This window comes from Phyllopteryx taeniolatus, chromosome 5 (genome assembly GCF_024500385.1).
Source record: "Phyllopteryx taeniolatus isolate TA_2022b chromosome 5, UOR_Ptae_1.2, whole genome shotgun sequence".
Taxonomy (NCBI): Eukaryota; Metazoa; Chordata; class Actinopteri; order Syngnathiformes; family Syngnathidae; genus Phyllopteryx; species Phyllopteryx taeniolatus.
The window spans coordinates 26362496-26385688 of NC_084506.1; the positions used below are offsets into that span (position 1 = coordinate 26362496).

A 23193-nucleotide genomic window follows, 5' to 3' on the forward strand; every position below is an offset into this window, starting at 1 on the left:
TTTTTTTAATTGAATTCAGTTAGGCAATGTTCAACATAACCTATAACATTAGTTAGTGTGTGTGATTTGGAATTCATACAACATTTTAGGTGAAAATGAGCCTAAAGTTGCTGTGCAAGATGAGGTAGCGTTAAGAGATGAATAATTTGAGAAGAGAGAAAAGATACAATGGTCAGTAAGTGAAGGCAGCAGATTAACATTTAAAGCTGTTAGAATTAAAACACTTATTTTAATTGTATTATTTTATTTTAATTTTATTTTTTAAACCTTCTTAACATTTAATTTACACTCCACTGAAGACGCGCAATTCTAAATTCAGACTTGCTTGTATAGTGTAAAATCCACAAAAACCGATCTGCGGTACTGCGGCACCGTGACCGATGAACAGCGGAACACTACAGTTTTTTTAATTCCATCGAACAAATTGCTTTCAACCTTAGCGGTTCCACTGCATTACTTTATCTTCTATTTTATCGTAACGAAAGTACTTAATTGTTTTGCTTCAGAGCTCATCTATTGTCACATGCTTTTGTTAGTGATTGAACACATTACATCATGGATGCCGTGATACACAATTGCTGCAATTGACCACTGTGACCCTTGTGGTATACATTTGATTAAAAACATCCATGATCTTTTGTGGCCTCAAGTCCTCATGCATTGTTTACAGTCTGTGATCTTTGTCTCTATGTTCTCTGTAAGTCTTGATAAACTTACCCTTTTATTTCTCTCTGGCCATTAAAGAAATTATTTACCTTGGACCCCGAGGTGCTCGGCGACATAAACATGGTACTGATCGCTCTGCGACACGGCAACGCATGATAAATGCTTTACTCTTGTTAATCACAACGTCTACCAACACTTCACTCTTGTGTGACAGGCTTTTAACTTGGGGGTGATGTTAGGGAGCGGGCCAACGTGTAACCCACCTGAGTTGCCTCTTGTGGCGGGAGGCTTGAGCCACTGTGACTCATTGTATTTTGGAATTATGACCATCATACCCGCCCATACACCTTGTGTATTAGGGGTGGAACGGTTTTTGAAAACTGGCCAAACGGTTCAGTTCGACTGTTTCGGTTCGGTCCATATGTCTTTACGCGTGATTTTTTTTTTTTTCTTCTCTCATTTATAAATGAGGCGAAGCAGTGTGAACACTCCAAAGCAACGTAGCACGTTAGCCAAGATGGCGGGGCGGACACGTCATCTGTGTCATGCCCGCCAACGATGCAGCAGCCAATCATATTGCAGTGGGGCGCATCACCAGTGAACTTGCGTTGGAGAGAAGAGATACAGACTTGGTTAGAAGTAGTAGGCTTATGATGATGATACTACAGAATCTGTATCTCTCCAACGCAAGATCTCTGGTACATACAGTATAATATACGATTTGTAACTACAACTCGCTGGAAATCGCTACTTTCATGACTGAGGTGTTTTGATTACCACGGAAACTTTGCTACACCCGAGGATACACGATGCTAGCATGCAGCGAGCTAGCCTTTAAAAGGTGGGAGGCATAAACACAAATGGTTGTAATTCCTAGATGTTTACCAGATTTGGATGTAAATAACCTCAAATAAAAGTGGAAAGTCTGCAGTTAAAGCACATCTTGTTCATTTAATTTCAAATGCATTGTGGTGGTGTTTAGAGCCAAAAAGATAATTGTGTTCATGTACCAATATTTATGGACAAGACTGGAAGCATATACACTATATTGCCAAAAATATTCACTCACCTGGATTGGTTCACATATGAATGTAAGTGTCATCCCATTCCTAATCCGTAGGGTTCAATATGATGTTGGCCCACCCTTTGCAGCTATAACAGCTTCAACTCTTCTGGGAAGGCTGTCCACAAGGTTTAGGTGTGTGTTTATGGGAATTTTTGACCATTCTTCCAGAAGCGCAGGTCACACTGATTTTGGAAGAGAAGGCCTGGCTCTCATTCTCTGCTATAATTCAGCCCAAAGCTGTTGTATCTGGTTGAGGTCAGGACTCTGTGCAGGCCAGTCAAATTCATCCACACCAGACTCTGTCATCCATGTCTTTATGGACATGACTATGCACTGGTGCATAGTCATGTTGGAAGAGGAAGGGGCCAGCTCCAAACTGTTCCCACAAAGTTGGGAGCATGGAATTGTCCACAATCTCTTGGTATGCTGAAGCATTCAGAGTTCCTTTCACTGGAACTAAGGAGCCAAGCCCAACTCTGAAAAACCACCCCACACCGTAATCGCCCCTCCACCAAACTTTACACTTGGCACAATGCAGTCAGACAAGTACTGTTCTCCTGGCAACTGTCAAACCCAGACTCTTCCACCAGATTGCCAGATGGAGAAGCGTGATTAATCACTCCAGAGACTGTGCTCGAGTCCAGTGGTGGCATCCTTTACACCTCGTGATGTATGGCTTGGATGCAGCTGCTTGGCCATGGAAATCCATTCCATGAAGCGGTTCTTGAGCTAATCTGAAGGCCACATGAAGTTTGGAGGTCTGTAGCCATTGACATGGCAGAAAGTTGGCAACTTCTTTGCACTATGCGCCTCAGCATCCGCTGACCCTGCTCCGTCGGTTCACAAGGCCCACCGCTTCATGACTCAGTTGCTGTCATTCCCAAACGCTTCCACGGTCTTACAATACAGCTGACAGTTGACTGAAATATTTAGAAGCGAAGAAATTTCACGACTGGATTTATTGCACAGGTAGAATCTTATCACAGTTCCACACTGGAATTCACTGAGCTCCTAAGATCGACCCATTCTTTCACAAATGTTTCTAAAATCAATCTGCGTGCCTAGGTGCTCGATTTTATACACCTGTGTCCATGGAAGGGATTGGAAAACCTGATTCCCATTATTTGGATGGGTGCGCGAATACTTTTGGCAATATAGTGTATTAATGTTGCTAGTAACATAAAGATGTTATAGAGTGAACTTTATGCATGAGCTGAGCTCATTCACATATGATTATCTTGAGTTGACTTTTGTTGAACCAAGGCGCCTACTTTATGTTACAAAAACCTCACAGTAAACCACAAAACAAAAATGTGATAAAAAGTATAAATACTGAAATAATGATCTTGTCTGAATTTAGTCACAAATGTACTTAGTGTGAAATCTGGGCTTTTTTAGTTGAACACAAAGCTGATATATTTGCTGGAAGCCATTACTTATTCTGTAGTATGAATTGCAACAGGTGGATATACAGGTTTATTGTACCTTTTGCCACTGAATGGAGGAGCATTTGATTGTTGCCTGTCAGTATATGCAGCTGGCATAGATGGAACAGCACATATATATTTCTGATTAATAGCAGATCATTTCAATAATTATAATACAATAACAACAAAAATAAGAACTAATAATAATGATGTGAACATACTTTCACTTTTAACATAACTATACAAGACATAATTGATTTTCGTAAGATTCAACGTGTACCGAACCGAAAACCATGACCACAAAACCGAGATACCAACCGAACCGTGGATTTTGTGAACCGTTCCACCCGTACTTTGTATATGTCTATGGTGTTTGTGTATGTGTGTGAGACACTCTGCTCCTCCAGATCTATTTTCAAATTAACACCAGCCCTGCGGTGTGTGACTGACGGTAGTACGTGAGCGAGCATGTGGCGTGTTATTAACATAGTCCCTCTACAGATGGGAAAGTGCAGTGGTGTCCTACCACTTAAAGTAGCCACGCCAATTCAGCTGTTGTCTCTTTTTTTGCTTATTTCATAGGAGTTTATAGAGGAAGTGGTGGGCTCTCCCATCCCCGAGCCCAAACAAAGAACTAGAATCTTCCGCTCCCACTCAGAAAGCTCAGACGAGCTATCAGAACTCGACCTCTCTCATGGGAAGAAGGATGCTTTTGTCCTGGAGGTGTGTGTGTGTTGCTGTAAAAGGGAGATGGTCGGTGTTAAGGTCTTGAAGTATTAACTGTAAATTATAGCATGCGAGTCATTTTCACACACATTATAATTAACCAATTTTTATTTTTAAATCAGCAGCTAATTTAATGCAACAAATATTACAGGAAACTTGAGTTTTCAAATTATTATATTATTAAAAAATAGTGATTTATATTTTATTTTAAAAGTATGAATATAAATATATACATTTAAATTTCATATTGGAAAAAAATGGCTAATGCAACAAATATGTGAATCTTTATTATTAGTTATTTGGAAACAAATGCGAGTGCTTTATTTTATTTATTTATTTTTTTAATTTAGTTTTTTAAAAGTCCTGTAATATTTGTTGCATTATTTTAATTTAAATGCATTTAGTCATTTTGTATTTATCGCATTGAAAAATTGCTTAAATCATTTATTATAAATAGTGAAATAGAAGTAAAATAAAGAGTTGAACCTATACATTGAACCATTTTAATATATTGTATTTATTAATTGTTTAATTCATTATAATTAAACTATAAATAATATTAAAAATGTGAGAATTAATTATTTATGGTTAGATGGTTTTATATACTTTACAGACAAAAGAATTTAACCTCATCTATGATTGTTCTGACCTATCTGTTTTAAAATATTATTATAAATATTTACTGTGGTCCTTGAGCACTAATGTTTTCCCACCCCTGCTGAAGATTGACGACACCGATGCCGTGGAAGATATTCACTCCCTACTCATGGATGCCTCGCCTCCCACGGGTATGTGAACCATGTCGTCATTAAAAGATACATTTTATCCTTAATCCTGATTCACATCTTTTTTCTTTAGGGTTCCACAGCTGCAACACTGAAATCATGCCTGGGATTTACAACTGGACCTCGGGAATACAGGTCTCTCTTTACATTGCTCCATCCGCAATGTGTACTTAGAAAGCATGAACTGGTTTGGCAATTTAAGCAGGGTACACACATGGTGTTTTTTAACATCTTAACCATTTTTTTTAATGTGAGAGAGACCCCACTCATAACAAAGGAAAAACTGTGTTTGCTCACTGCTCACCAACACAGCACACCTACCATAATTTCTTGTTTAATACGCGCTCTAGTAATACGCACCCCCAAAATTGAGCCCCAAATTCAGGAAACCCACTGTACGTATCAACCACCCATTGTGCAAGTTCTCCCACTTAAGAAGATGAGAGAGGCCTGTAATTTTAGTCCTAGGTATACCTCTCCTAGGATTTTCTATGGGGTTGAGATCTGGAGACTGGCTAGGCCACTCCAGGACCTTGAAATGCTTCTTACAAAGCCACCCCTAAGTTGCCCAGTGTGTTTGGGATCATTGTCTTCAATGCCCTTGCTAATGGAAGGTTTTCACTCAAAATCTCACGATACATGGCCCCATTCATTCTTTCTTTTACACGGATTAGTCATCCTGGTCCCTTTGCAGAAAACAGCCCCAAAGCATGAAGTTTCCACCCCCTGCTTCACAGTAGGGATGGTGTTCTTTGGATGCCACTCAGCATTCTTTCTCCTCCAAACAGAAGTTGAGTTGTTACCAAAAAGTTCTATTTTGGTTTCATCTGACCATATGACATTCTCCCAATCCTCTTCTGGATTCACAAGACAAATCAGTCCGTGGCTCGGCCAAACTCCGTGTTGACCACACACATAAGGATTTGCGAGCCTAAATATTGAACAGATTTAACATTTACGATTGTGAACCCCGACCATTTTCTGAACAGATTGGGGAGGAAAAATCACAATTTGGACAGAGAGAAAAATGCTCAAATCTGGCCCGATTATCGGTATTGGTGTATCCCGCTTTAGTTTGATACACACAAGAAGAGCAAAATTTGAAACATCCATCCATTTTCTGAGCCGCTTCTCCTTACTAGGGTCGCGGGCGTGCTGGAGCCTATCCCAGCTGTCATCGGGCAGGAGGCGGGGTACACCCTGAACTGGTTGCCAGCCAATCGCAGGGCACATACAAACAAAACAACCAGTCGCACTCACAGTCACACCTAGGGGCAATTTTAGAGTCTCCAATTAATGCATGTTTTTGGGATGTGGGAGGAAACCGGAATTTGAAACATTAACATTTGAAATATAATTAAATGTCAATTCCTGATCGCTGTTGCTATTTTCCAGATGTTTACATCTGTGAGGGTGTTAAGGTTGAGTAATGCCAATCTCACCAATCAAGGCTTGAATAAGATCTTCACTGACCTGTGTGAGAACCTGCTGAAGGTATGTATGACAAATACTGTGGAACTTCTGAAGTCCAACTCAATAAAGTATGTCAATATATTTGGCTTTAGAAATTTGTTTTCCAATAGGACATTATAGAAATTGAAATAATCTCTTCCCTGGGCGAACTGTAGGCATGAGAAAAACTTTTATTAATAGTTTAACATCTGTAACTGTAAAATAGAATAAGACGTAAAAGCAATCAAACACTCAGTATTTTACATTGTAACAATTTTTGAAAATTCTTAATTGTCATTCAGGTGTAGTAAAGTTAACCACTGTAAAATGTCAAAATAATAAAGCAATCTGCCTAACCCTTGACAACAAGTGACAATGCTTATGCTCAATTTGTTGTGTTTATTTCAGAGTTTGTACTTCAAGTTGCGCTCTATGATTCCCTGCTGTATTTGTCATCTTAACTTCACCGTTGCAGTACCGGAAGAAGAACTCATACAAGTGAGCATCCCTTACGTGTATTTGCCTACCCACATAGCCTCTGTTACCTCTCCACCTTTCACACTTCCACTATGCTACACACGTTCATCTGCTTGACAGGTTGCTGTGACGGCGGTTGCCATGACGTTCGACAAGGACCAGACCCAGGAGAAGCCAGTGGAAAAGCCTGTCACCAAAGGTTGGTGTAAGGAAGGGATCAATAGTTTGTCAATTATGTAATTCTGCCTTCATCTAATGAAGTAGCACTTTTCTTTTGCCCCTGTAATCTAATTTTTATTTGTCTTCTATATAGGAGATCAAGTTCAGTTAGAGGGCTCCCAAATATACACTTTACTAACACATGTACAGTGGACCCTTACTGGTGAAACACAAACTTCTGGGACACTGGCTAACCTTTTATTTGTGAATTTAAAATTAATATTCCCTATACGAAACACTAAATAAAAATAATCCATCCCAAGTAAAACTTCCACCGTCATAGGTTTTTTTCACTAACAGGTAGTGATTTAAGTAATATTTTTACCTGTGGTACAAGTCTAAAAATCTGTATCATTGGCTTATTATTTCTTCAGTCATATTGTGTTGATCAGCCAGGACAGATAGCTCCTTTTTTGTTTCAATTGTCATCATCAGACTCATCTTTGCCATACCTGGTACCCTTCTGTTGTGACATTACAAAAAGCCAGTGTAAAAGCAAAACACAGTTGTGAAGTTGATCCTTTTGTGGGTCACCGAGCTAAAGTCGTGTGCTACTTTTAAGGCTTGGTGTGGAGGCGGCATTATATAATTACTATTAATTATGACAATTTGACTAAATTCATTTTTTTCTTTTTTTTCCAACTAAATTCAGAAGGGGTGTTTCGCAGTCACTTTATGGTTAACAGGCAGCTCACAAAAGATTTACTCGGTCGTTAATTTTAGACTTGATGGGAGGCAGGCACTCATAGATTTGCACGCCATCAGTATTCATAGACGTTTCAGGGTACAAGCAGAGATGCAAAAAAGCTTTTAAGCGTTAGTTTGACCAAAATAAACATGGAAATGTAAGCTGCTCAAATGGGGTAGTGGATTGAGGAATCAACACTTTTGTCATGTGGAATGTTTGGGTAACTTTTGTGTGCGTGCGTGTGTTTGTTTCAGGGTGCAGTGAGACAGAAGAGCAGCTGCAGTTCCCCTTGGAGCTCTGCGCCGATTCTCCATCTGCCAACACTCAGCCACCATCCAAAACCTCAGGTAACATCAAGATTACCCTCACACGCCCCTTGTTTCACTAACAGGCGTCGTCGCCCATCTCCTTCACTCACATCTCAGGTACAGTCTCTTTACTCACTCCGGCTGCAAAACTCTGCCAAAATCAGCTGGTTATTGTGCACCCGGAAGGTAAATCCTCAGTGGTGTCCGGTTGCAGATTGTGGTCTCCTCCATTGTGAACCTAGTGGGCAGAAGTGTCTTGGTGTCTGACACAGAGCTGTTTTAGATTGTATATATATTTTAGGGATGTAACAATACTTCATCTATAGCTCACGGGTTGGTTTTATCACGGTATTAATCTCACAGTACAATAATTGGCACGAACAACAAGGCGCCTCTCACCCAATCGATTGCAACCCGACCCTCAGACCAGCATAGCGGCTATGCTGTAGCCTTGGGAGGGTTGTTTCTGCATCCCTCCCAAAGCAGCCTTTTGGTCATGTGGGCCAGTCAGCCAATCACTGTATTTTTTGTGACGTACCCACATGCGTTAGGCGGTCTAATCGGGTGCGTTTATACACTTAATGACGAAGTGGCGCGCTGTAGTCTGGCTCGAGCAGCCTGGCTAAGCAGTGTGGCTGCGTATAGGTCGCCCAAAAAAACATTTTAAACACGACGACTCATTATTTTATACCGAGACAAGACCATGACAAAATCGAGGCACTTTTAATTTTGCGGTATCGTGAATATTGTTACATCCCTAATATACAGTGTGTGCGTGCATGTGTCTATGTATATATGAGGATATGTATAAATACATGAATATATCACATACTGTGTGTGTGTGTGTGTGTGTATATATATATATATATATATATATATATATATATACACGCACACATATATGTATGTACATATATGTTTATATATGGATGTACAGTGGGGCAAAAAAAGTAGTCAGCCACCAATTATGCAAGTTCTCCCACTTAAAAAGATGAGAGAGGCCTGTAATTTTCATCATAGGTATAGCTCACCATTGAGAGACAAAATGAGGGAAAAAAATCCAGAAAATCATATTGTCTGATTTTTAAAGAATTTATTAGCAAATTAAAATAAGTATTTGGTCACCTACAAACGAGCAAGATTTCTGGCTCTCACAGACCTGTAACTTAATCTTCTTTAAGAGGCTCCTCTGTCCTCCACTCGTTACCTGTATTAATGGAACCTGTTTGAACTCATCAGTATAAAAGACACCTGTCCACAACCTCAAACAGTCACACTCCAAACTTCACGATGGCAAACACCAAAGAGCTGTCAAAGGACACCAGAAACAAAATTGTAAACCTGCACCAAGCTGGGAAGACCGAATCTGCAATATGTAAGCAGCTTGGTGTGAAGAAATCAACTGTGGGAGCAATTATTAGAAAATGGAAGACATACAAGACCACTGATAATCTCCCTCGATCTGGGGCTCCACGCAAGATCTCACCCCGTGGGGTCAAAATGATCACAAGAACGGTGAGCAAAAATCCCAGAACCACACGGGGGCACCTAGTGAATGACCTGCAGAGAGCTGGGACCAAAGTAACAAAGGCTACCATCAGTAACGCACTACGCCGCCAGGGACTCAAATCCTGCAGTTCCAGATGTGTCCCCCTGCTTAAGCCAGTACATGTCCAGCCCTGTCTGAAGTTTGCTAGAGAGCATTTGGATGATCCAGAAGAGGATTGGGAGTATGTCATATGGTCAGATGAAACCAAAATTGAACTTTTTGGTAACAACTCAACTTCTGTTTGGAGGAGAAAGAATGCTGAGTTGCATCCCAAAAACACCATACCTACTGTGAAGCATGGGGGTGGAAACATCATGCTTTGGGACTGTTTTTCTGCAAAGGGACAATGACGACTGATCCGTGTAGAGGAAAGAATGAATGGGGCCATGTATCGGGAAATTTTGAGTGAAAACCTCCTTCCATCAGCAAGGGCATTGAAGATGAAACGTGTCTGGGTCTTTCAGCATGACAATGATCCCAAACACACCGACCGGGCAACGAAGGAGTGGTTTCGTAAGAAGCATTTCAAGGTCCTGGAGTGGTCTTGCCAGACTCCAGATCTCAACCCCACAGAAAATCTTTGGAGGAGTTGAAAGTCTGTATTGCCCAGCGACAGCCCCAAAACATCACTGCTCTCGAGGAGATCTGCATGGAGGAATGGGCCAAAATACCAGCAACAGTGTGTGAAAACTTGTGACGACTTACAAAAAATGTTAGACCTCTGTCACTGCCAACAAAGTATTGAGATGAGTATTTTATTGACCAAATACTTATTTTCCACCATAATTTGATAATAAATTCTTTAAAAATCAGACATTTTGACATCATGTGTTTTTCTCATTTTGTCTCTCATAGGTGAGGTATACCTATGATGAAGATTACAGGCCTCTCTCATCTTTTTAAGCGGGAAAACTTGCACAATTGGTGGCTGACTAAATACCTTTTTGCCCCACTGTATATTAATATATATACATGTGTGTGTGTGAATATATATATATATGTGTGTGTGTGTGAATATATATACGTGTGTGTGTGTGTGTGTGTGTGTGTATATATATATATATATATATATATATATATACACACAGCAAACAGCAATTCAGCAATTCAGCCCCTTTTCAATGCAAATGAATATCAGCTGGTTCAGTCCTAATTGATCGCCTACAAAAAGGTCTCATTCCGATGGGTAAAAGCAAAGAACTGTCTCAAGACCATCGCAAAGTAATTGTTGCAAAACATAACGATGGCATTCGTTATATCTAAGCTTCTGAATGTTCCAGTGAGTACGGTTGGGGCCATAATACGTAAGTGGAAAGCCAATCATACCACCATCAATTTGCCTCGATCAGGATTTCACAAGAAAGGGCACTGCACATCCCCCTAAAAACACCATAACAACAGTGACGTTCGGAGGTCGGAGCATGATGGTGTGGGGCTACTTTTCAGCAAATGGTACTGGTAAACTTTACATTGTTGAAGGATGTACAGAGACATTATTGACAAAAATCTGCTTCTATCTTCGAGGATGATGAAAATGAAACGAGAGTGGACATTTCATCAGGATAATGATCCAAAACATACTGCCAAGGAAACTTTCAATTGGTTTCAAATAACAAAAATCAAGCTGCTTGACTGGCCCAGCCAATCACCTGACTTGAATCCAATTGAAAATCTATGGAAAGAACTGAAACTCAAGGTCCACAAAAGAAGCTCACGGAACCTTATAGAGTTGAAGACTGCTTGTGTGGAGGAATGGGCCAAAATCACACCAGAGCAATGCATGTGACTAGTTTCTCCATACAGAAAGTGTCTTGAAGCTGGAGCTGAAGCAAACAAAGGCTTTTGTACAAAGTATTAAATAAATACAATTTGACGTGTTCAATGCTTTTTCCTGTGTCATTTCACATTATTACACATAATCATTGTATATCAAATGCAAAGGAAAAAGTTATTTGTTGGTCTGTCCACAGGTATCCCAGCAAATACCGCTGTGTCATCCAGAGGTAAGCCCCCCAATGCACTTTCACATATATTTAGACCCACCCGACCTACCTGCTACCAAAACTGGAACACGGTCCCATTTTTTGACTTACCATCCTTATGTCTTGGACAGAACTATCCCACACCGCTTCAGACCTCATCCACTTTTGTTCTTTTTCTGTTCTTCTGTTTTTTTTTTCCTTGTTGTCTTTTGTGTGGTTGTGGTTTTTTTCTGTGTGTGTGTGTGTTCTCTCCAGCTGCCTCCGTTGATTACGGTTCCTTTGCAGACAGATGCAGCACCTGGCTAGAGCTGCTTAGGCTGAAAGCTCACACCATAAGACGAGGATCAGTTAAGACAAGTAGGAGGACACAGTCTTGAGCACACTCTGCTGGCCATGTGCAAAGATACAAAACACACACACACCACCATACAATACATCCGTCCATGCATGCTGCTGTGGGGCAGAGCAGTAGGAATCAAATTGCAGCTTTTTGTAGAAGAGTGGAAAGGTTTTTAATGCCCTACCCCTCAGAGGGAATTAGCAGTTTGCCTTTTTGATGATGGCAAATTAACAGGAGTTATGATTTGTTTCCACATGCAGTTTTCCCCCAGATATTCATTAAATCTCAGTTTAAAGACTTAAGTAAGTTGCATTTACTGGCCACAATATTAGGTAAAACCTGCACAATCTAATGAGATCCAAAACACGAGCTGAGTAAATCCACTTGTATGAGGAAATCCAGATGTGTAGTGAAATACATTTTAGTCACCTATGCTGTATTTATAGTTTTAACAATGTTTCCTCAAATGGCTATTTTTGCTTTAATAGACGCCTCACCTCAAACACAAGCTGATGGATGGCGGCAGCATGGTAGACTCGTGGTTAGCACACATGCCTTCGGGTTTCGAGTGTCGATGCTGTATGCTGCTTGAGTGGGTTTTTCCACAGGTACTCTGGATTCCTTCCACATTTTAGGCAAGAGGCGGGGTACACCCTGGACAGTTTGCCAGCCAATCTCAGGGCACATATACTATAGACATACAACCACACATACACTCACGCTGAAGGGCAATTTAGCAAATTCAACAAAAACTGTTTAAAAGAGATTTAAACCTGGATCTCCTGACTGTGAGCCAGATGTGCTAACCACTAACACGCCGTGCTGTGCATAGTGATAGCCTAGCCTAACTAACTTCTGGTGTAAACTTATTTTAAGTTAACAGTCCCAGTAACGTGCGAATCTTGTAAATTTTACATACCACAGAGAAGATCGTTAACAACCCTGCCAAATTTTAATGATTACAAAAATTGCTGGGCGGCACGCTGTCCAACTGGTTAGCAAATCCACCTTACAGTCACTTCCTTGTTTGGGAATTTAAATAACCACATGAGCTGTTCTGTAAATTGTGAGATTTTTTGAGTGTAGGCATAGCTAGCCAGCTAACTGCACGCTGTAGTGGTAGAAATCGGCCTAGTAGTAACTAATATAATAAGTAATAATAATAAGTAACTCGCTGTTGCCCCGGATAACCACTGAATTAAGGCGTTCCAGTTTTGTTATGGGGGAGGTCCGACTCATGCCAATGCCCAAGTGTGTCACTGGGTGCCATTTTAGCCACGCCCTGAAAAATAAGGAAAACTGAATTGGTGAAAAACAGTTAAACGCTCTGATTAATATTTTTAGAAACAAATTTATGATTTCAGATGCACTTGTGAAATAGCAAGTCTAATTTATAATGAATCCCTGGTTCTCTTTGCAGTTCAGTAAACGAACACACCTGGCCACTATTGGAGGACATACAGCATGCAAATTATTTTAGTTGTAGTTTGCTGTGGTGTAAAAGCACTTTAACAACAATAATAGTCTCACAGAATTTCATGTCATTGTGCAGGGGTGCCTAATAAAGTGAGGGACTATTTGTAGGCTCCGCAGTGGCTTTGACAACTTGTGCTTGATTGACACTACCCACATGAGCTAAATTTGCCCTTTCACACTCTGGCTTGTGCACTATTATTGTGGCCGCCTCAGCTCATAGCTGTCTTTGTCTGTCTCTCATCGTCCGAGGTCCAAAAGAGTAACATTCAACAGTGTCACGTTGTCGTCTTCCTGACACGTAAACGTACACTAAAGCTGTTCCAGGTCTCTGTGTCTGTCTGCAGACACTGTGTAAACTGTCTTGTCCGCCTGTCACGCATGGAAAATGATTGTTTAGCCACCCACACCATGACTGCATGTGTTTTAATAGTCACATGTACAAGCCCCTTTTTTTCACATCACGTTTCGTAAACACCCAACAGGACGTAAAATTGCATTGATGGTTGCCGACACGCTAATTTGCTGCTTCAAAACTTTTGTTTATTTCTATGTAGTTTTTCACTAAAGTAATCCCAGTAAGCTATTTGCAGGGCATAGGGGCCAAGCCCGGCAGCGAATAGTGACAAAATGTGACTAATGGACATCCTTCCCAAAAATATTTTTTGAATTGCCTATACTAAGTATACCCAAAACCATGATCCCCGAATAGTTTTATATTACTTCAAACTCATCTTACAACATAACCCTTAATAATAAATGCCGTAATGACGATTCAATTGGAAAAAACAAATGCACCAGAAGTACGCAGGCTCATGCAGCGAATACTCTTTTCTTCTTCCACTAACAAACCAGGCGAACCTTAACTCCTCCCCGACATACAGATCTTCTCTCAGTTGCGCTAATCACTTACAACATACTTCCTTGGCGCCAATTACTGCTTTCCAATTAAGCCATGACTTTGGTGCCGTCGTGTGGCATTTTAGGCCCTTACAGAAAGAGAACAAAAAACGTGAATCGTGAACCTCGAAAAGGTGGTGCTTCACTGTTTGAGGTATGCGTGTTTGAGTTTGTTGAAAAGCACTATATAGGTTTAATGTATTATTATTTTACTGAGGTCACCATTACCTTTTGTCATTATACAAACTTTTGTTGCTAGAATAAACACATTTTCAAACAACCCTACCAACATCTTTTCCCCCAAAAAAAGCACCGAGCAACAAATTGAGCTACTTATGTATTTTGTGTGGAACCTTTAAGTGACATTTGAAGAGTGATGCAAATGCTTGAAGTGATTCTCCCTCAAAAGGATTTTCTCTGTATTAATGTGAATAGCACACGGCCTGTCTACCGAGCTGCAAAAGTGTATGGTGAAGTGCTAAATATACTTAATACATTGTAGTTTCACAACCACAGTTCAAAACAAGTTAATATAGGTACAAACATATAGCTGAATATGAATAAAACAAACCTACAGTGGGTACTTAAAGTATTCAGACCCCGCTTATATTTTTCACTCTTTGTTATATTGCAGCCATTTGCTAAAATCATTTATGTTCATTTGTTTCCACATTAATGTACACACAGCACCATATATAATTTTTTGCAGATTTATTAAAAAAGAAAAACTGAAAATCACACAGTCATAAGTATTCAGACCCTTTGCTCAGTATTTAGTAGAAGCACCCTTTTGAGCTAATACAGCCATGAGTATTTTTGGGAATGATGCAACATGTTTTTCACACCTGGATTTGGGGATCATCTCCAGTTCTGTCAGGTTGGATGGTGAAAGTTGGTGGACAGCCATTTTCAGGTCTCTCCAGAGATGCTCAATTAGGTTTAAGTCAGCGCTCTGGCTGGGCCATTCAAGAACAGTCACGGAGTTGTTCTGAAGCCACTCCTTCGTTATTTTAGCTGTGTCTTCTCTTGTTGGAAGGTCGTCCTGGCCCTGCAGCTGAAAAACACCCGCCATGCTTCACTGTTGGGATTGTATTGGACAGGTGATGAGCAGTGCCTGGTTTTCTCCACACATACCGCTTAGAATTAAGGCCAAAAAGTTCTATCTCGGTCTCATCAGACCAGAGAATCTTATTTCTCACCATCTTGGAGTCCTCCAGGTGTTTTTAGCAAACACCATGCGGGCTTTCATGTGTCTTGCACTGAGGAGAGGCTTCCGTCGGGCCACTCTGCCATAAAGCCCCGACTGGTGGAGGGATGCAGTGATGGTTGACTTGGTAGAACTTTCTCCCATCTCCCGACTGCATCTCTCAGCCACAGTGATCTTTGGGTTCTTCTTTCCCTCTCTCACCAAGGCTCTTCTCCCGCAATTTCTCAGTTTGGCCGGACGGCCAGCTCTAGGAAGGGTTCTGGTCGTCCCAAACGTCTTCCATTTAAGGATTATGGAGACCACTGTGCTCTTAGGAACGTTAAGTGCAGCAGAATTTTTTTTTAACCTTGGCCAGTGTGCCTTGCCACAATTCTGTCTCTGAGCTCTTCAGGCAGTTCCTTTGACCTCATGATTCTCATTTGCTCTGACATGCACTGTGAGCTGTAAGGTCTTCTATAGACAGGTGTGTGGCTTTCCTAATCAGGTCCAATCAGTATAGGCAAACACAGCTGGACTCCAGTGAAGGTGTAGAATCATCTCAAGAATGATCAGAAGAAATGGACAGCAACCGAATTAAATATATCAGTGTCACAGCAAAGGGCCTGAATACTTGGCTATGTGATATTTCAGTTTTTCTTTTTTAATAAATCTGCACAAATTTCAACAATTGTGGTTTTTTTTGTCAATATGGGGTGCTGTTTGTACATTAATGAGGAAAAAAATGAACTTAAATATTTTTTGCAAATGGCTGCAATATAACAAAGAGTGAAAAATTTAAGCGGGTCCGAATACTTTCTGTACCCACTGTATAATGTTTTGTGTTTATTACTTTTACCCCCAAAAAAGTGATGATACACAAACTACAACTTTCAAATATATATTCTTTATTTTTTACTTTTAAAAAAGGATCAATTTGACTTTATAGGCTCAATGTTATGTGTAATTATGCAGTGTTGTCATCATGCAGTTGCAGGTTTTAGCAACAAATAGAGCTGTCTTTAGCAACATCCCCTGCAAATAAGCTGTTTGTGGTCTATGTGAACCTTCAGTCTCATCTCTGGAGCGCTCCAGTCCACTGACCGAGGGCCGGTCCCGCTCGTTGCGCTCCAACCGCTGCTCATTCGGAGGAAGCTCGGTCACCGTGGTGAAGATGACGCCACTTTCCTTCCTCCCCGCCACACGGGTGGTTAAATACTTGGGCATCATCAACATGTTCTTCATTCGAGAGACCACATCATTACGAGAGGTACGTCCAAAATTGCACCCAAAAAAAAAAATGATGGATTCATAGCCAGTTGTGTGTTTTTGTTCTTTACAGGAAGGTGGTGTGAGTGGCTTCCTCCATTCGTTCATAGCAGAGGTGTTTGCCATGGTTCGTGCCCACGTCGCAGCTTTGGGTGGGAATGCTGTCGTGTCCTACAGCATGAAGGAGTGTGTGTTAATGGAAAATCCCAATAAGAACCAGGTATACACACACACATTACGGGAAATTACAAGGCTATTAGGTTATGTTTTTTTTAAACTTTTTTTTATTTATTTTTTTTACTTTGTTTTGCGTGCCAAAATTTGCGATATGAGCAAGCGTCAGATACGCTGATGAGTAAAGTGAACAAAAATGAAGCAAATAAGGCACTGTAATGTCCTCGCATGTGGGCAAAGAGAAAAATTGAACGAGTGAACCAGTCAACACACAAATACAAAATGAAAACAGCATGTACAGTAATTCAACTTTATAAAACCAGTTTATTTCTTTACATTGTTTTATTATGGTATACAATACAGTGCTATCTTTCTTTATTAACACATGACCCCATGGGGGCTTGAGTTTGAATTAGAATTGAATCTGTTTATTTCAATGTGCAATTAAAACAATGCAACAACAACACATCTTAATGAAAAAAGCAAATGAAACAATAATTTCCATCCATTTTCAACATCGCCTAACCTGTTCAGGGTTGCGGGGCGCTGGAGCCTATCCCAGCTGACTTCGGGCGAAAGGCGGACTACACCCTAAACTGGTCGCCAGTCAGTCACAGGGCACATATAGACATGGACAACCATTCGCACTCACATTCACACCGTCACTGAGTGGGAACTGAACCCACGCCACCCGCACCAAAGTCAGGCGAGTGTACCACTACACCATCACTGACAACAATAATTTCAACAAAAAAAGAAATAATAATAATTTTGTAACATTAAAATTTCTGAAAAAAAGAGAAGTAAAATTTATAAGTGCTCACCCTTTATATATAAATTCCAAAATTACATCTGCTCACATGGTGAACATCCCCAGCAAGGAATGCGTCTCTTCCACTCAACAGCTCTCTGACTATTAGTTATAGTATATTTTACACCACATTACTCCATATACAGCACTAATATATTTACAAAGAATTGTATATACAAACAAAATGATCCTATATACAGATACACACACACGTGTAAAAACAAATATCAATAATAATCCCTGAAAACACCATAGTCAAACCCCAGTCTCAGCCTTGTATTTTGACATCATCTTTTGTTTGAACCCTAATTTAAATCAATGAAAATCTGGACATTGCTTAAGCTTTAGTCCCAACCCATTCCACAATTTGACCCCACATATAGGTACACACAAACTTTTCCTGGTTGTTATTGCTTGGACTTTAAAGTTAGTTAGTAGCCACCCTCCCTCTCTCTAAATAGTTTTTAGATATTACCTGGTAATAACCAGTAATTTTGCTGTATAAAAGTTTACTAAATCAAAAAGTTTTGATATTCTTGACTGCAAAAATAATGTATTTGTGTGATCAAAATATCTCTCCTTGAGCCATCACCTTATCGTGGTGGAGGGGTTTGTGTGTCCCAATGATCCTAGGAGCTAAGTTGTCTGGGGCTTCATGCCCCTGGTAGGGTCACCCATGGCAAACAGGTCCTAGGTAAGGGACCAGACAAAGCACGGCTCCAAAAACCCCTATGATGAACAAAATATATGGATCCAGGTTTCCCTTGCCCGGACGCGGGTCACCGGGGCCCCCCTCTGAAGCCAGGCCTGGAGGTGGGGCTTGAAGGCGAGCGCCTGGTGGCCGGGCCTGCACCCATGGGGCCCAGCCGGGCACAGCCCGAAAGGGTAACGTGGGTCCCCCTTCCCATGGGCTCACCACCTGTGGGAGGGGCCATAAGGGTCGGGTGCAGTGCGAGCTGGGTGGTGGCTACTCTGGAGTAGCCCCACGGTGAGAGGAACGGGAGGTCGACAGGCGGATCGGTGCAGCGTCTGCAGTGATGCAGACTTTGTATCGGTCCGTTGTGGTGAAGAAGGAGCTAAGCTGAAAGGTGAAGCTCTCGATTTACCGGTCGATCTACGTTCCTACCCTCACCTATGGTCACGGGCTTGGGTCGTGACCGAAAGAACAAGATCCCAGATACAAGCGGCCGAAATGAGTTTCCTCCGCAGGGTGTTCGGGCTCTCCCTTAGAGATAAGGTGAGAAGCCCGGTCATCCGGGAGGGGCTCAGAGTAGAGCCGCTGCTCCTCCGCATTGAGAGGAGCCAGATGAGGTGGCTCGGGCATCTGTTTAGGATGCCTCCTGGACGCCTCCCCGGTGAGGTGTTCCGGGCACGTCCCACTGGGAGGAGACCCCGGGGACGACCCAGGACACGCTGGAGAGACTACGTCTCTCGGCTTGCCTGGTAACGCCTCGGGATCCCCTCGGAAATGCTAGAGGAAGTGGCAGGGGAGAGGGAAGTCTGGGCTTCCCTGCTGAGGCTGCTGCCCCCGCGACCCGACCTCGGATAAGCGGAAGACAATGGATGAATGGATAGTCATCAGTAAACAATATAAATTTTACTAGGTTAGATGTGTTAACTATGTCACTAATATATCCATCCATCCATTTTCTGTACCGCTTATCCTCACTAGGGTCGCGGGCGTGGTGGAGCCTATCCCAGCTATCTTCGGGCGGCGGGGGGTACACCCTGAACTGGTCGCCAGCCAATCACAAGGCACAAACAAACAACCGTTCGCACTCACATTCACACCTACGGGCAATTTAGAGTCGTCAATTAACCTACCATGCATGTTCTTGGCATATGGGAGGAAACCAGAGTACCCGGAGAAAACCCACGCAGGCACGGGGAGAACATGCAAACTTTTATATATATATATATATAGATAGATAGATAGAGATATATATTAAATAATCCAAGGCCCAAGACCGAACCTTGGGGGGTACTGACGGATTGGACAATGATTATAGTGATATGAATCCATTTCTTGTTCTGTTCGTAATCATTTATTAGTAATTTCGTCAACAATTTCCTTTTTCTTATGGTAACAATCAGACCGTGTGAAAACAGGTAAATGAGCTGTCGCAAATTAGTTCACTAACAGTATTGTGTTCAATGTTTTTTGGGACAATATTGTCAATGAGGGTAGTGCTGTGTGATGTAATTCTGCTGGGTCTAGTGATACTCTGGTATAAATTCATACTGTACATTATACTGAGAAATTCATCTGTCATTTTATGTTTAGTTGGGTTTATCAAATCAATATTGTAATCGCCACAGATAAATGTGGTTTTGTTGCTTTTTACTGAGAACAGTTTTTCCATCCACTCAAACAATTCCACACTTGAACCCGGTGACCGATTTAAACAGCTAACGATAGCCTTCTTTTCCTTTTCATTGTAAATTTCAATTGCAATACATTCCAGTATATCCTTAACTGATATTGTCATGTTATCAATTAGCTTAAATTGGAATGTTTTATCAACATATATCGCCACTCCACCTACTGTTCTGTGTTGTCTATTCAGTCATAGTTAAGTTCATAACTCTCTAATTCAAAGTCAATTCGTTTACCTTCATTTAGCTATGTTTCGGAGACCGCTATAATGCTAAAACAATGTACAAACTGTTTTAAAATGTGCATACATCTACTGTTATAGTGTATAATTGACAATTTCTCTTCCGACCTAACGGATTGGTTATATTCTTCTTTAGTGTAATAGTTGCAGTTAATGTTGACAGTTGAAAAGTACATATTGTCCGGGTCTAATTCTGCTTCCAGGTTTTGTGCCTTATGTTCTGTGTAACTAAATGATTTCAGTTCCAACAGTTCACATTTCTGAATTGTTTGTTGTGTCTCCATCTATGTCCAATCTTACTATTTTCACTTGTGGTAAATGCATTGTTTCTAATACCTCACTGTGTAAAAGTGTCTTGCGCCTCAGATGATCCAGTCAAGTACTATTCATATTTTTCCAGCTCCTTCATGCTTCTAATCACCAAAACATTGGCCTCTTCTGGTGTTCCATTCAGCTTGTTGTATATTTTGCAGTTCGTAACCCAAGTGCTTTGAATTTAGTTTTGCATACAATAAATTGAGTTACGAGCTTGATCACAGAACAAATTAAGATAATAAATCAAGGCTCTGCTGTGCAATCAGACCTGTTTCAGCGGTTTAATCTGCCCGTTTGTGTTCTCACACAGGCTCAGTGTCTTATCAATGTGAGTGGCGATGCAGTCATATGCGTGAGGGAATCGGATCAGGAGCCCGCGTCATCCACGACAAACCTCGGACAAGCATGCACCATGGGAATGGAAGGGGCCACATGACACCAGCCATCGAACGCACATACATAGTCTAGCCGTCCAAATGCGAGCAATCTTTGTCTGCCTTAACTTTGTCAAACATTTCCAAAGTTCAAATGCAAGTCATTATAAGCAACACATGCGCACAAAAGAAAATTACAAATACTGACATGGATTTTTGTCACGTATTTCCACCATAATTGCTTGAAACAATGGCCAAAGAAGCGCTTAACGTTTACCTGCTTTAACCACCGTCCCCCTCAAGTGTCAGCCCAAAGCCTCCCTAGTATCGTCCGAGTGTGGTTACCAGCTACAACCACTTTAACAATCCAGGCATCTAAAATGGAGTACATGCGTACTGATATTTAACATCTTAACTGATTTTTAGGTGCGAAAACCCCAAACATGACGAGTAAAAAAATCAGCAAGCGTGTCCGTTTTGGTTGTGTAGTGTGTGGTGTATGCAGATGAGCAACACAGCACATTAAACACATACAGTAACAATATCTCCATCGACAATTGCTAGTCTCCTTACCCAAGCCAAATACCTGTCATAGTACAAAGACTAACTTGTGAGAGGCAGCATGGTGGCAGGACATCCACACTGCCGAAATGTATTGAACAGGTTTAACTTTACATATGTTAGCCCTGACCGTTTTCCAAGGGGGTGAAATCGGGGGTGTTAAAAAAATAGTCACTCTATTAACACACCCAACACAACAGGATGTTTCAGAGACATCCGATAATCGGGCCTTTGCTGACTTGGATCTGAAGAGGGGGGAAATGCTCAAATTTGGTCCAATTGCTGGTATGTTAGTGTGCACTGCTTCAGTCATTGGTCCAAGGGACTCTACAATATTTCTAATGCACTTGGATTCTCCTTCCGTGTTTTTACCGGTAATTGTCAACATTATTTTTAAAAAGCGACAGTCATCAGCATACACAATTTGCCAAGTCTGTTTTGTTTTGTCTTCATTATCAAAGCTTTTCCAGTACATTATTGCTCACAGGAAGTGTCACCAACCACATTTCTTGATAATAACCAGGTCACAGCCCCCGTCGTGTCCAGTCAAGTTTGCTGTACCTTATACAATGAACATTTGTTATGGTTTTACTGCAAATGGTAAAAGCTTCTAGATGGTTTGTATTCAAATTAACCATGGCTTATTAGTAAAGGTCAAATTCTTTGCCCGGCTTCCATCACTGCTGTTTTGGTGTCCTAATCCTGATACTGATTTTTGGCTGTGATGTTGATTCATGATGTTCAGTGCTGGAAGTAATTTAGATTTGTTTCCCCCCATATGTATAGATATACAGGCTGTAAATTTGCTTTCTAATCATTATTTTTTTTTTTTTGTAAGTGCAATAAATGCTCGTTTGGAATTCGTGGTACTATAAATCAGTTTTTTTGTTGTTGTGACAAACGGGTTGTGATCTATTTCCTGTGTTTGTGTCCAAACTTGAATGTGCTAGGAGCATGCAGACCAAATTTGTATCGCCATGAACTTGTAATGCTTGCCTGGGTAAGACTTGCACAATAAACTCAGTCAAACCAAGATGAGTCTGTGTTGTCAGTAAAAATCTTTTTTTTAAAACGCGTCTTAAAAAAATAAAAATAACATTTCAGTGCTTCAGAATTTGCCGCGAGGTTTGACAGCACTATAAACCCCTCATGCAGGCAATATTCAAAATGTTTTTTTTTTCTAAGTCGCCTAAGCTCTTGCCATTTTCAGAAAGTGCCAGAAAAACATACAACCTGCCATATCAGTGATGATGAATATGTTACACACAACAGAGTACGTTCACAAAAAAATGTATTATACACTTTGTCAGGAAATTACTTGGTCAAACATTTTTGTAATACATAGTTATTCACAAGAGCCAAAAAACGCAACGCATGTGTGTACATGAAGCATCAAAAAAATTAACCATTACTCGAACCAATGGTTGAAGTGTTAAGATGCTTCCTGAAGCTTCATCTCATCACTATTACCTGGCATTGCTCATTTATAGGAGGAGGAGATGAGCGGCAGAAAGAAAAATACAATTGGTGCACCCCATAATAATGGCACGTCCATGAGTACAAGTCCACCCCTCCACAGCACACAGAAGTCACTCTGCCAGCCCCTCTCCCATTGGAGGACCATTCTGACATCACTGCGAAATCACTCAATATAGAGCTTGTTTCTATTTGAGGTTCGCTACGTTGTCACCCCGTTACGTCAGACGGCAAAACGCGTATTCACTCCCTCAGTTCATTCAGAATGAATGGAAAAGTCGCGGGCGTCGATTGCATTGCCAAGTGCAGTGTGAAAAGGCCTTAATGTATGAATAAATCTTGGTCAACTAAGAC

The 23193-nt window shown here is 41.0% G+C and overlaps 1 protein-coding gene across 10 annotated transcripts in view; it reads left to right on the forward strand.

Annotated features, from left to right (window-relative positions):
• Positions 1 to 22396, forward strand: part of c2cd5 (C2 calcium dependent domain containing 5) — a 58467-nt gene extending 36071 nt beyond the window's left edge. For 3 of the 10 annotated variants that reach the window (XM_061774216.1, XM_061774210.1, XM_061774214.1), the window contains 13 exons: positions 745 to 789; positions 3742 to 3882; positions 4610 to 4673; positions 4744 to 4805; positions 6066 to 6164; positions 6531 to 6620; positions 6720 to 6798; positions 7761 to 7853; positions 11334 to 11366; positions 11601 to 11702; positions 16315 to 16511; positions 16584 to 16730; positions 20739 to 22396. In XM_061774216.1, coding sequence (XP_061630200.1) covers positions 745 to 789; positions 3742 to 3882; positions 4610 to 4673; positions 4744 to 4805; positions 6066 to 6164; positions 6531 to 6620; positions 6720 to 6798; positions 7761 to 7853; positions 11334 to 11366; positions 11601 to 11702; positions 16315 to 16511; positions 16584 to 16730; positions 20739 to 20864 — 1278 coding nt within the window. In that variant the 3' untranslated portion in view covers positions 20865 to 22396. Of the gene's footprint in view, positions 1 to 744; positions 790 to 3741; positions 3883 to 4609; positions 4674 to 4743; positions 4806 to 6065; positions 6165 to 6530; positions 6621 to 6719; positions 6799 to 7760; positions 7854 to 7931; positions 8585 to 11333; positions 11367 to 11600; positions 11703 to 16314; positions 16512 to 16583; positions 16731 to 20738 lie in introns of those variants that run through there. The other 7 variants (XM_061774220.1, XM_061774212.1, XM_061774217.1 and 4 more) reach the window with 5 other exon arrangements.
• Positions 22397 to 23193: the final 797 nt, after the last annotated feature.